This window comes from Mytilus californianus, unplaced genomic scaffold (genome assembly GCF_021869535.1).
Source record: "Mytilus californianus isolate M0D057914Y unplaced genomic scaffold, xbMytCali1.0.p SCAF_10, whole genome shotgun sequence".
In the NCBI taxonomy this organism is placed as follows: domain Eukaryota; kingdom Metazoa; phylum Mollusca; class Bivalvia; order Mytilida; family Mytilidae; genus Mytilus; species Mytilus californianus.
The window spans coordinates 11,776,679-11,791,744 of record NW_026262582.1 but is presented as its reverse complement, the minus strand read 5'-3'; the positions used below and the strand labels follow the sequence as shown (position 1 = coordinate 11,791,744).

Here is a 15,066-nt window from a genome sequence, read left to right as displayed (position 1 = left end):
TTTAATAGTTTCTAATATTAGATTTTCAAGCAATATTTAAATTATTAATTACCCACTTGATTTAATATGTGATTATCATCATTGGACATTAGTCAAATAATTTGTAAATAAAAATCTAAATTCTGAAATTTTTTGTAACTTTTAGCTATATTTGAAATAATGGAAACTCACTTACTTTCTATTAAAAGATGGACATTTAAGTAGAACGTGGAGTTCGTCTATGAAGGAGAGATCCATTATGTTGATGAACTGAATTATTCTGGTTATGTTTAAGAGCACTTATATTATGGATGACAATATCAAGTGTTATAGTGTACATCTATCCCTCAATAGTTTTCATTCAGGATGTGGAGTTATTTTTATTGGGAGCAAAATGGCTGCTGTAACTGTGGCAATGGGTGCAGGTGACATCCTCTATTGCTTGCAATTGCAATTCTAGTTATTATTGGGAGCAATTATGAAATTTCTTTCACAATATTAGTCTTACACCTTTCTTCATGTAAAGGCATGCACATCTAAAGTATCCTGCAACTTTATGATTCAAATTAAAAAAAAAATGCTAAAAATGATATCATCAGGGCTCAACATTAACTTTTTCACAACTTGTGATTCAGGCAAGTGACCATGATATTTTATATGTCCGAAAAAGAAATCCACCTGTCCAAATTGGGCATTTGCTTAAGAAATTTCTAAACTGCTATTATGGACACCAAATGATTTTCATTGTGTGTAGTTTTCATTTCTTAAATAAACCTTAAAAGTTTCTCCAGCATAAGCTGCCATGTCCATCTCCTATCTGATTTAGATTTAAGCAATTATAGTTCATGCACTACATATACCTACAACAATGAGAAAAACCTATTCTCTATAGTCAGTTATAAATGCCTCTTCATAAAAAAACACGAAATAATTTCAAACAAGAAAACTAACTTCCTAATTTATAACAATACAATTTAGAAAAAGAACAAACATGACCGACATGAAACAATAACCAATGAATTTCCAGGTCCTGACTTAGAACAGGCTCATAAAGAATGTTGTATGTTAAACAAGTTTGTGAGCACTCTATCTTCCCCTTACATGGGACAGTGGTTTAACAGTACAAAATTTATTTTTTTTATAAAAATCAGCTGTAAATGGTCAATCTCAATAGAAAAACAATAGACACAAGGCACTTATATAAAAGTACATCTCATAAATAAATTATTTTCTCTCAGACAAATGTATATTAGTACACTTCCAATGTGTTTAGTGTGAAGATATCATATACAGTCTGAGAAAGGCATCACCTTGTGCTCTACCCACTTTAAGTCAGTAGTTTTAGCTGAAGATGGTATGATAGTAGAACTTTGAAATAATTCAATAACTGTATCCACAAATACTTTGTAGTCTGGCAATCATGAAGGAGGAGGTCCAGTAAGGGCTAATGTTTGCCTAAAACTTGAAATACATCTGATGAAAGATTTTTGACATTTTTTAAACATTACAGTGTCTGCTTCGGTTGATTCAATTAGTTTATGTAAAAGATTAGAACTAATTTGGTCATTAAACATGTTAAAGATGTTCAAATTCAAGCTTAAATATGAAAAATCTGTCAAATATGCCATAAAACTTCACTTTCCAGATGGTTTTTGTTTAAAATGTAAGTGGCCACATTCATGTTCAGTCTCAACCTTTATATGTTATGTATTATCATCAAACACAACATAAATTTGAATATTAAGACTAAACACAAGTGCAGCCACTTCCATTTAAGACATTAATCGTCTAAATATATGTGCTAATGTTAAAATTGTGAAGATTTCTGTGATTTTGCATAAATTAATGGTGCAAGTATTGTAAAAAAACAGCTCATATTTATGCAACAAAAGTATTTTACTTTCCAATAGATAGTTAAAAGTTTACATTTTTAACAAATTTGTAAAAATGCTATATTTTGGGGGCCAACACAGGGTTTTACAGGGCTTACTCCTTTATTTGACTTTCCTAAGAATCACTTGTATCCATTTTCATGAATTATCAATTCTAACAATAACTAATGCATACACATATGAACTATTTTATACAATATGCAATAATCCTAATCAGGGATGGGGTAATCGTAATCTGTAATCGTAATCGATTGTAATTGATTACATTTTTTCAAGTAATCGACAGTAATCTGTAATCGACAACATTTTCGATTACATGTAATCGTAATTTAATTGATTACAGCAAAAAATATGATGTAATCACGGATTACTTTTCGATTACATTTCGATTACTTCAGTAAAATAGGTTGACGAAATATGACCTAGTTTAAATAAAATAAACAACTGCATGTATTAATCAGTTTATAGTACAGATAAAATAGAATGTATTAATAATACTTGAAAGTTTATCAAATACCTTATTTAGATCTGTTGTCTCAAGCTGCATTATCATTTTTATGATTAATCAGATCTTACAAATTTTACGGTATTTCAAGCTTTTGAAACAAAAGACTTTCAATGCTTGTCAATATTTTAAGACCTTTTATATTAGAAATAAGAAAATAAGTTCTGTACTACATTGAAGTAGTAAGCTTATTTGTAATGAAATTCCTTAAATCATAATTTCCAATAAGAGTTAGAATTTTAGCTTAGAAATGATAAACTGTTGGTTCTTCATAATTATGATAATGTTATGATATAAATTTTTAGAAAGTATACAAAATTCTTTTGACAGTGAATCAATGCATTGAAATTCTTGTTCGGTAATAGATACATGTATCCCATATTGACACTAAAAATATATATTGTTTATAATTTTAAATAGAGAATAAAGAATTCTCAACAACCTTTTTGTTTTTACTAATCAAATGATCATAGACTTCTAATTAATGAGATACAGACTTTGTTTTGATTTCAATTATGTCTTATTAAATGAGAGATTTACATTATATTGTCCTAGGTTATAAATTGTTCTCCATTGGCAGTTTTATAACCTGTTATTAGGAAGGTTATCCAAACAATAGGATAAATTCATTCATGTAATTAAAAATTATAAATTTCCATCTTTAAAATAAACTGAACTAATTATTCTACTTTTTTATATATTTTTTTCAGAGGAAACCACCAAAATTGCAATGAATTATATTCAAATATACCTGTTTAATAAAGAGTAAAAACTAATAACCAAAGTTAAAAAAATTGGCAAAATATGAAGAAAATGACTTACAATATACAGAAGCAATTGATGCAACGGTCTCTGTCATTTCAAGAATGTTCTCATGTTTATAATAACTCACTCAAGAATGTATAAAGAGGTTGAATTCTTGGTAAGAGCTTAGCTTTCATCTAGAAAACAACTGTCAACATAACATTTGGAAACAATGCTTTAAAAGCTGTTTTTGTAAAGTTCTAAATTTCCACTAAAAAGGTTGAACAACAGAATTGTGTTTAACTGTCTTCGTTATTTTCTTATATTATTGTGTAGCATGTAATTGACAGTAATCGAAAAGTAATGTAATTACTTTTGATAAAGTAATTGATTGCAATCGATTACACACAAAAATCTGAGTAATCGATTATTAATCGATTGCACAAAAATCCTTCAAGTAATCGATTATTAATCGATTACATTTGTCAGTAATCGTGCCCATCCCTGATCCTAATCACATAAAATTATCCAAATTTTGCTATAATTTCACAAAATAACATAGTGTGAAATTACACTTAAAAAGATAAAATCCCTTCAATGAATTAAAAAGGCACTTTATTTCCTTTTACATTCAAATACCTCCACCTCTTACCGGCAAATATGTATAATCCAATCATAATTAATAAGCAAGTATTATCATAAGATTCTATGATAAGTATGTTATCCATAAGATAAATTAAACTTTGCCAGGTATATACCAAAATTATCACAAATATAACCTGATGACTCATTATGCTTAAAACAAATAAATTCAGGATTTTTTAGTCCATCCTCTTTTTTTATCAGTACTCTACTATCCTGTCCATCTTTTGATATTACTATTATTCTATTATATCTTTTGTCTGCTACAATAATGTTACCATAAGCATCTGTACAAAGTCCTTCTAGTCCTGATAAATCTTGTTTATATTGCCAGATCTGTTTACCTGATTCATCATAACAGTATACTGCTTTACCATCACAGTCACTATATGTTAATCTGTCATTACAGTAAACAAGGTTATATATGGCTGATTTGCTCTGAACTTGTATTGACTTCAGTGTATTTCCTTCCAAGTCTATTATGTGGATTTCACCACCATCATTACTTATCAAACCTACAGCCAGAGAATTATTGCAGAATGATAAACCATAGCATACTTTGTCTAGTTTGATAACTTTGGTTACTGTGTCTTTCTCCATATTGATGATCTTAATGACTCTCTTGCGAGGAAAACTTATGGCAATACTGTTCTGATTGATCTGTGTAACACTCCAGGCTTCACCAGCTATTGGTAAATGTTTCTCCTGTTTCCCATCAGCAGTAAAAAGAATAACTCTACAACCCCCGTCGACTACAATTACTCTTCCATCCATCAAACAAATCATGTCACTAATCCACTGCCCCATGTTTCTCTCTATCTTTGTCTCAATATTCATGATCATGTTGTTTATGTCGGTCTGTTCTCTTAATTCTATTTGTGCTTCTCTTTTGATTCCTGTTTCTCTTTTTAAATCTGTTTCTGTCTTTACAACCATTATTTCCCCTAAGGATTTTAATGATCCTAATTTACTTAGTATCTTTTCAGTCTCATCATTTTGTTTCATGGTGATATCAACTGCTTTGGCCCTTTCATCTTTTTCCAGATTATCAACATACCTTTGAAATTGGTGTACTTGTTGTTCAATCTCATATACACCTAGAAATGATTGTAGTTTCGAAGTATTATGATCTGAGATTGTATGTACATTTTCTTTTATTACTTTCAAGTTTTCAATTTTCCTTTCAATTTGAGAAATGAAATCAGTTGCTTTTGATTTTTCCTGATTCCAAATGATATCTGTTTCTTGGCATAACTTCTGCTCTATGTGGTTTAAATGTTTGTTTATTTTTTTTCTAATTTCTATATCTGATTTCTGTATACCTAAATATGTATGTTCTACTTTTTTGATATTTTTTGATTTGGTGATCACTAATTTGTCCAAAAAATACAAGGTAGAACTTATGTCTGTCTCTACAGATTTCATTGATTTTTCAATGTTGGTTTTCTCCACTTCACTTGTTAAACTTTTTATTCCTGTACATTTTAAATGACTTGTAGAAAAACATTTATCACAGCAAGGCATTAAATGACTAGGGCAGAACAAGTTGAGCTGTTGATGATGTTTGTCACATTCTGTTTTGATTTCTGGAATGGATAGTTTATAACTTGTAACATCAATCGTCTTATGACCATGAGTTCCATATGATATTTTGTGATGAGTTAAACATGTTGCACATAATCCTTCATCACAGTTATAACACCAGATATCAGCTTTAGAGTTTACTTTTCCTTTGTCACAAGGTCCACAAGGTATAGGTTTACTGGATGCCATGACCTGAACAATTAAAAAAGTTATTAAGCTTGTTTCACACAGTTCTTAAAGTTCAGCCATAAACATGATAAACTAATCAAATGCCAGAAGAGCTAATAAAACCAAAAATGACCATTAGTATATATAAACATCAAAGAACTAGAGAAATGCATGAGGAAACACACTGCTAAACTTAAAATGATTTCCAAAATTTTGTAACTGCATGGTTCATGACAACAATATCCATTTTGTGACTGCATATAGTACTGGCTGCTTGACCCTTATGGTCTTACTCTCGTTTGAACAGATATGAATATGTTATAAAGCCTTGATGAATTCACAAAGCAAAATTTAGAAGTGCTGTTAGTGCTGATTTTTGGCTCATCTCCCCGAGTCATGGTTTATTTACTATGAAATTTTTGCTTAGTTTAAATATTAGGTCAATTTAAGGGGAACCACTAACAAGGTCAATTAATGATATGTAGTATGCAGTTGTATTATCATTATATCAAGTTATGATTTAAACTTCATGTGAGCATGCTATACCGTGTGATGCATTTTCAAATGAGATTCAATGCTCATCCAACACTTATTTATTGTTACACATAATTGCAGAGTATAAAATGACAATGCATTATTCAAAGAAACTATAAATCTAGGCTTTGTATATCATTCTCTTACAAACTTAGAATATTGTAAAGTGCTCAAGGCTCAAATGATCTGTTGATTGGTTGTGTTGAAGATTTAGTTTCATTGTCAGTGCAATGTTTTTAAATGATGCACGACTTTCCTTTTTTGGCATGTCACTTATGGATTAGTTTTAGTGATGTAAGGACTTTCTTATCATTTGGGATTTTTTTTTTTTTAAATGCGTTATAGATATTAGGTGACACAACAGTACAAAGAAAAGGTGGGAATTGTATATGTTTCCTGATTGTCAGTATGAATGTAAATCATGTAATATTTTAGTGAGGAATTATCCTTTTTTATTTACAGTTTAAATCAATTAATACATTTTGAGTTACAACTAAATTTTATTTCACTACCAATATTTTAGTCTGGCTTTTTACATCAAATACTATTTCATTGTGTCAGGGAACATGGGGAAATGTTGAAATAAAATGCCTTTAAAAGTTTTTATTATGTTCAAAACTTCAATAAATTCCTGTTTTTTATTTTTATTTTATCAGAATATTGGAAATAACCGATAATCAGTTATTTTTTATTATAAAGCTTTTTTTTTCTCTTTTTGCATTTCTTTGATATTGTTTTTTTTTTTTTGATTTGCCTGAAGTTATTAAATTTTCAAAATAACATTCACGGTACCAATTTTACTGCACCAGATGCTGCCCTAAATGTCTTGATTATGTCTGTGATTTGGTTGCTTATTCATTGACATGATGATGTTTGTCCCAAATATCTCCATTTATTCATATTCAAAGATAAACAAAAAGTTAAAAAAAAAAAAAGATGAGGTCAATACAAACTTTGTAACCATATGGTTTTATAAATCATCAAAATATATTGATAAAAGATTGTTAATAATGATTTACCTCTTTGATTTAGGGAACAGTCACCTGTTCTGAATGTTCTTTGCTATCTCAATTTTTCCTAAATGTTAGCTCACCAGGAAGTAAATTATACATGTTCAAACATGATCCATGTTATCTGTAAATATTTGAATGACATCAATATATAGATCTTACCTGTTACAGATAACCAGTAACATTTAAATGACACAGCAGTGAATATAATATAATGATATGATTATCTTACCTCTAAAGATATTTTTGAAAAATAGTAAGCAAAGATTTTCTTTATTAAATTTTTTTTAATCATTTGCAACTAATGTGGTATATTTTGATTTTCAATTTTTTTACATTTAAACTTTTGAATTTTGTTTACATAACATTTAACATGTACAAAAATGTAGCCTAATATCACCTTACAGTCTTCTTCAAAACACAAATGTGTATGCAATATACAAGCTGTAAATCCCTGGGAGTCCAGACAAGTTAAATTTTTTGTATAAGAGAACAAAGATCTGACATTTTGTATAAAATTTTTATATTACTTTAATTTGCTAAATTTATACATTCCGTAAAGAGAAGCAATGGAAATAAACAAAATAATTTACCTCATTGAATTCATTACTTGATAAAAAAAAAAAAAACTATGCCCTGATACATGGTTTCACTGGTTAATAGATATAAGAAGATGTGGTATGAGTGCCAATGAGACAACTCTCCATCCAAGTCAAAATTTATAAAAGTAAACCATTATAGGTCACAGTACGGTCTTCAACACGGAGCCTTGGCTCACACCGAACAGTAAGCTATAAAGGGCCCCAAAAAAATTACTAGTGTAAAACCATTCAAACGGGAAAACCAACGGTCTAATCTATATAAAAAACGAGAAACGAGAAACACTAATGAACCACATCAACAAACGACAACCACTGAACATCAGATACCTGACTTAGGACAGGTGCAAACAAATGCAGCGGGTTTAAACGTTTTAATGGTACCAAACCTTCACCCTTTTTCTGAAACAATAGTGTAACCCACAGTTTTCAAACTAGAACATTAATGTAATGTATATTTTTGAAAACCTTGCATATTTTTGCTATCAACCATAGGGAACTCAGTTTTCACAAAGGTATGCATCTAATAATATTAAGGATTTTGATATCTTAATAATTTTCCGAAAATAACAGTTTGTTGTCCAGTATGACATTAAAAGTTGCACAGGACTAGTGAAAGTTATTCTTGGGCAAGTAAAAGATGAAGCTATCATGTACTTGTCCAATAGGCAAATAAATATAAAAATCGAAAATATTGTCTAGAGGACAAGCCTTTCATAAAAAGACAAGCTTCAATTGTTTTTAAAAACATTTTTTTAGCACAGATCTTCTGTTAAGTAGGTTTGAATGTTTTCCTGCAGACCTTATGTACTAGTTTGTTAAAAATTCTGGCTCAGCATGTCGTTCCAGTACAAATCAGTAACATGTTCTTGTCATGAATAAGCAATTAGCCTCTGGGCAATACACAGCCATCCATGATCATCATCCATATTTTGTTTTAATTTTTCAGCATCTTCTATTAGCCCCATCAGAAGTTGCTGGCTGGGGAATCTATACAAAAGATGCTGTGGAGAAGAATGACTTCATCTCAGAATATTGTGGAGAGGTGAGATTTTTTTCACAATTGAAATTCAATTAAAGACGTACTTGTGGTTTTTGTTCTTCATTTTTTAGTATGAACAATGAAATTTCACATAGTTCTTTAGTTTTGGAAATGGTGAATTCACAGGTTTTAAACAATTGTAAAGTTCCAGTCTTCAGCCTTACTGTTGTCCATACAATTCATAACTCTACATGTTAAGGACTATATAGTTTGGAAAGTTTGCAAGTGTTTATCTCTCTAACTGGTTATTTTTAACAGAGAAAAGTTTCCTTTCCATGAATTTGATTTTTGGGGAAGATTGAAATTCAGGACAAGAAAAACACACAAAAAACCTCACAAACAAGCCCTAACTTCTATGCATAGTGAAACTGTGTTAAATTACAGATGTTTATTGCAGATTATTTCTCAAGACGAAGCTGACAGAAGAGGAAAAGTGTATGATAAATACATGTGTAGCTTTCTGTTTAACTTGAATAATGGTGAGTGAGTATGAAAAATACATGTGTAGCTGTCTGTTCAACCTGAATAATTTGGAGTGAGTTTGATAAATACATGTGTAGCTGTCTGTTCAACTTGAATAATGGTGTGTGAGTATGATGAATGTATGTGTAGCTTTCTGTTCAATATAAATTATGGTAAATAAGTACTTTTATGCAGAGAGAGATAAAAAGTTGCGATAACTTCCGGTATATGTGTACGTTTTGGTTCAACTAAAATGATGATGAGGGAGTATTACTAAGCGTAGGATATTCAGTTTTAACTCAATTGACTCAAAAGTTTTCAATGTGATGTTATTTCCTAGGACTATTAGAACTAAATCTAAACTCCATTAGTATAATAAGCTATATTAATTTAATTTGTTATGTAAAAATTTTCATAAATCACCTCCAGGATTAAATGAATTCATCATCAATTATAAGCTTAATCTGGCATTCATTAATAAATTTGTTTAAATAACACTTTGGTAGAGGGTTATAATGTTAGGGCCTTTTATAGCCGACTATACGGTATGGGTTTTTATCATGGTTGAAGGTTGTACGGTTGCCATATAATTGCTTCTGCTGTTGAGTTAAGTTTTATCAAAATTTTTATTCAATAATCAGACACAGCAACAAATCATACATAGTTACTGAGATACCGTAATAAAATACAAGTAATTAACTACAAAGGATTCATCACCACGTCTTTTCAAAATTAAAAAAAGGAAAACAACATGAAATTAGAAAAATATGGTTTTTAAACCACAACAAAAATTAAAAATACCTTCTCTTCTCAAATTTAAAACTTGACTGGATCAATGTCAAATAGAACAATGTATGATCAGATCAACAGGATATGCAATATGGGTATGACCATGAGCGAATAAGAGTTGTCTCCCCTTGGATGATTTCAAATCAGCTTGCCTTGAGTCAAACTTCATTTGACTTTAAATTTTATCACTGTCCCCCTCAGTTTCCAGATAACAAGAGTTAGATTCGTAATTTATTCAATTGAATGGAAATATGCTTTTGTTTTCATTTTTTTTTTTGGATGACGGGTGTTTTCGTTTGAAGAAATTTTTGAATTTTTGAATAACGTAGTCATAGTCCAATAAAATTTCCCTTTGTATTCAGAGAAGGATCATTATTGAAAGTACATTTTTTTCTGTTTTTATCTAACTAAAAATAGATATTCCTTCAGCATTTATAATAAAAATGTTTGAAAATTTAAGGAATTTGCAAATATTTCAAGAATACTTTTGCTCTTTCCAGACTTTGTTGTAGATGCTACTAGGAAAGGAAACAAAATCAGATTCGCCAATCATTCCGTTAATCCCAATTGTTATGCTAAAGTTATGATGGTGAATGGCGACCATAGGATTGGTATATTTGCAAAGAGACCTATACAGGCTGGAGAAGAACTGTTCTTTGATTATAGGTATTGTTGATGTAAAGCTAGATTAATTATATTTAAACTGTTTAGTTTAATATCATATCTTAGAAGCTGGATATTTGAAAATACAATATTATCAAAATTTTTCTTTATGGTATCATAATTTGACATATGTCACTATATACTTCATAAATAACCTCATTTGTCAAGAAAATATTGTAGGGTCATGCCTGGTCAGATTTTAATTAATTCAGGAGACAACAATTATCAACTGATCATACACTGAAGATCAGTTTTATATAAACAAAAGCAGGAATTATCATCTTTTAAATAAATATCAAAATGACAAAACTGGAAATTACAACAGAAGAAACCATCAGGCCAGTTGTATTTTACATACTAGTATATAGAACAAAAATTATAAAAACTCAAGGACCTTTCATGAATTCAGTTACTTAATACAAAATATACAACTGTAAATAAATAAAAGGCAATAGTAGTATACCGCTGTTCAATAGTCATAAATCGATTTAACTGAAACAAATCCGGGTCACAAACCAAAACTGATGGAAACACATAAACTAGAAGAGGAAACAAAACGGAACAACAGAAACCCTGAACTGCTACAAAAACAAACGCCAACATACATAAAAATGGACTATGTGATAACAATTGCCATATTCCTGACTTGGTACAGGACTTTTTAAGAAAAAATGGTGGGTTGAACCTAGTTTTATGGCTAGCCAAACCTCCAGCTTATATAGCCAACTTATTTCTGTGAATACTTTGTTTATGGTATATCCTTTCTAGACAACTTCAAAGCAATTCATAACATGTGATTTTCTAATTCTCTTTATGTGTTTATGTAATTGAAGATTCAATCTTTACTTTCACATATTTTTACAAGTTTGCAAAAGCCAAAAAAAATGCATTTTTAGTATTTAATGAGCTTTTTTAATCAGATATGGTCCAACAGAACAGCTGAAGTTTGTTGGTATAGAGAGAGATGAAAATTCCTAAAATACTCGTCCAAAAAGCCTAGAAATTTGACAATGTGAATGTTTAAGTCTGACTGATCAAACTGGTTGGAGTAGTGAAGATAACCCGATAGTGGAAAATGTGTATTTTGTTTACCTTGAACAAAAAGAAGAGTTTATTCTTTGTACAAGAGGCCTGCCTGAACTGAATAAAAATTTTAATGTTTTGAATGTCTTACTATCTAGTTTTTATACGACCGCAAAAAAATTTTGCAGTCGTATATTGGTATGACGTTGGCATCATCGTCGTCCGAAGACACATTGGTTTTCGCACTCTAACTTTAGTTTAAGTGAATGGATCTCTATGAAATTTTACCATAAGGTTCAATACCACAAAAGGAAGGTTGGGATTGATTTTAAGGGTTATGGTACCAACAGTTAAGGAATTTGGGGCCAAAAATAAGCATTTTTGTAACTTCCAGACATAACTTGTGTGTTAGTGTATGGATCTCTCTGACATTGTACCACAAGGTTCCATATCAAAAAGGGAATGCTGGGATTGATTTTGGGGGTAATTGCCTCAAAATTTTAGGAATTAGGGGCCAAAAATAGGGCAAAAAACAAGCATTTTTCTAGTTTCATGACAAAAACTTGTGTGTAAGTGGATGGATCTTTCTGAAGTTGTACTACAGTAGACTCCAGCAATTCGGATACCCAAAATGTCAGCTAAAAATATCCGATTACCCGATATATTCAATTAGACGATGAGTTTATATTCATTAATAATTCTGCAATAATGAGTAGATATAATCCTGAGATGTTACTAACCCTGACAATTGCTAAATATGTGAAAGGGCTGGAGGATTGATGGAGTGATTTTTATCAGTTACATCACCACGATGTTTGTGTAAAAAATTATCAGCTGATTATGTAATGATTAAATTTGTTTGCAGTTTTTAAATCCTTTATTCATTAAAATAAATCAAATGTCCTGAAATATTTATGTGAATTATTATCTACCATCCATAGTTTGTCTTTAATTGTTTTGTAAGCAAATTAATATCCATTACTTACATTATCATACAGGTAAACTAATTTGGCTATAAATAGATCTAAGCATGTCTATGTAGAATCTCCAAACTAAAATCGTATTTGTTATAATTTTATTTCTTTAAATAATCAAATTTAAATTTATGAAAATAATCATGATTGATAAAATATTATTGCATAAAGTTTACGTTTTCTGAAGACTATTTATATTTAGGTCATAGTTCTAGAGGCTTCCTCACAAATTTGTAAACATCCAAAATGGTGTCCATGACATGTGGTTACTTTTGCACATGTGAAAAAAATATGGCACTGGCTATGGTTACATGGAAATGTAATAATAATATAAAAATTATTGTTACATTGGAGACTAATTGCCGGACTGCAGGGTTGGGTAAGGAACCGATTAATTACGAATGTAACAATAATATTTGGGTCTACGGTTACATTGCGTTATTGTTACATTATTATATAAACGCACTGCAATATACGATGGGAATAGTAATAAATATGTATTAAAATAAAACTTATAAACTTTTATTTGATATTTACAATATTGCATACAATATTTTGATTTTTTATTTACAATGACAGTTTCTACAAATCCAGTATGTTGTTTTTATACGACCGCCAAAAAATTTTTGTGGTCGTTTATTGGTATGACGTTGGCGTCGTTGTCGTTGTGCGAAGACACATTGGTTTTCGCACTCTTACTTTAGTTTAAGTGAATGGATCTCTATAAAATTTTACCACAAGGTTCAATACCACAAAAGGAAGGTTGGGATTGATTTTGGGGGTTATGGTACCAACAGTAAAGGAATTAGGGGCCAAAAATAAGCATTTTTGTAACTTCCAGACATAACTTGTGTGTTAGTGTATGGATCTCTCTGACATTGTACCACAAGGTTCCATATCACAAAAGGAATGCTGGGATTGATTTTGGGGGTAATTGCCTCAAAATTTTAGGAATTAGGGGCCAAAAAAGGGGCAAAAAACAGGCATTTTTCTAGTTTCATGACAATAACTTGTGTTAAAGTGTATGGATCTTTCTGAAATTGTACTACAAGGTTCCATATCATAAAGGGAAAGCTGGAATTGAGTTTGGGGGTAATTGCCGAAACATTTAGGAATTGGGGGCCAAAAAGGGGCCAAAAATAAGCATTTTTCTAGTTTCCAGACAATAACTTGTGTTAAAGTGTATGGATCTCTCTGAAATTGTACTGCAAGGTACCATACCACAAAGGGAAGGCTGGAATTGATGATGGGGGTAATTGCCTCAATATTTTCGGAATTTGGGGCCAAAAAGGGGCCAAAAAACACATTTTTCTAGTTTCCAGACAATAACTTGTGTTCAAGTGTATGGATCTCTCTGAAATTGTACTGCAAGGTACCATACCACAAAGGGAAGGCTGGGATTGAGTTTGGGGGTGATGAATCATAAGGGGGTTCAAAAAATTTGGGGGGGGGGGGGGGGGGGGGGTTCTTTTAAAATTTTCCATTTTAAGTTGGTTATTTCTGATTTATATTTAAAAGCAAATAATAATGATATGGTAGGAGATACACACCAAACAGGATGTGTAAATTATTATATAATAAGTATTGTGCAATAGCAAGAAATTTTCAATTGCACAGTATTGCACAATAGCAAGAAATCTTCAATTGCACAGTATTGCGCAATAGCAAGAAATCTTCAATTGCACAGTATTGCGCAATAGCAAGAAATATCCAATAGCAAGAAATTGTCAATTGTACAGTATTGCGCAATAGCTAGAAATATTTAATTGCACAGTATTGTGCAAAAGAAGATACTTCGTATAAATTGCTTATTTCTTGACCAATTTCAATGGGGTTTTATTCTTGAATTCTTGGGGTTCTTTAATATGCTGAATCTAACCGTGTATTTAGTTTTTGGATTTTGGGCCCCATTTTTAAATTGGTCCACATTAAGGTCCAAAGGGTCCAAAATTAAACTTAGTTTGATTTTAACAAAAATTGAATTCTTAGGGTTCTTTGATATGCTGAATCTAAACATGTATTTAGATTTTTGATTATGGGCCCAGTTTTCAAGTTGGTCCAAATCGGGGTCAAAAATTAAACTTTGTTTGATTTCATCAAAAATTGAATTATTTGGGTTCTTTGATATGCCGAATCTAACCGTGTATTTAGATTCTTAATTTTTGGTTCCGTTTTCAAATTGGTCTACATTAAGGTCCAAAGGGTCCAAAATTAAACTTAGTTTGATTATAACAAAAATTGAATTCTTAGGGTTCTTTGATATGCTGAATCTAAACATTTTTTTAGATTTTTGATTATGGGCCCAGTTTTCAAGTTGGTCCAAATCGGGGTCCAAAATTAAACTTTGTTTGATTTCAACAAAAATTGAATATATGGGGTTCTTTGATATGCTGAATCTAACCATGTATTTAGATTTTTGATTTTTGTGCCCCATTATCAACTTTGTCCACATTGAG

General features: G+C 30.6%; 1 protein-coding gene across 4 annotated transcripts in view; it reads left to right on the top strand.

Annotated features, from left to right (window-relative positions):
• Positions 1–15,066, top strand: part of LOC127717617 (histone-lysine N-methyltransferase EZH2-like) — an 86,038-nt gene that overhangs the window by 52,984 nt on the left and 17,988 nt on the right. For 2 of the 4 annotated variants that reach the window (XM_052223330.1, XM_052223332.1), the window contains exons 15-18: positions 8,607–8,702; positions 9,097–9,178; positions 10,451–10,616; positions 11,534–11,775. In XM_052223330.1, coding sequence (XP_052079290.1) covers positions 8,607–8,702; positions 9,097–9,178; positions 10,451–10,616; positions 11,534–11,591 — 402 coding nt within the window. In that variant the 3' untranslated portion in view covers positions 11,592–11,775. Of the gene's footprint in view, positions 1–8,606; positions 8,703–9,096; positions 9,179–10,450; positions 10,617–11,533; positions 11,776–15,066 lie in introns of those variants that run through there. The other 2 variants (XM_052223331.1, XR_007989272.1) reach the window with 2 other exon arrangements.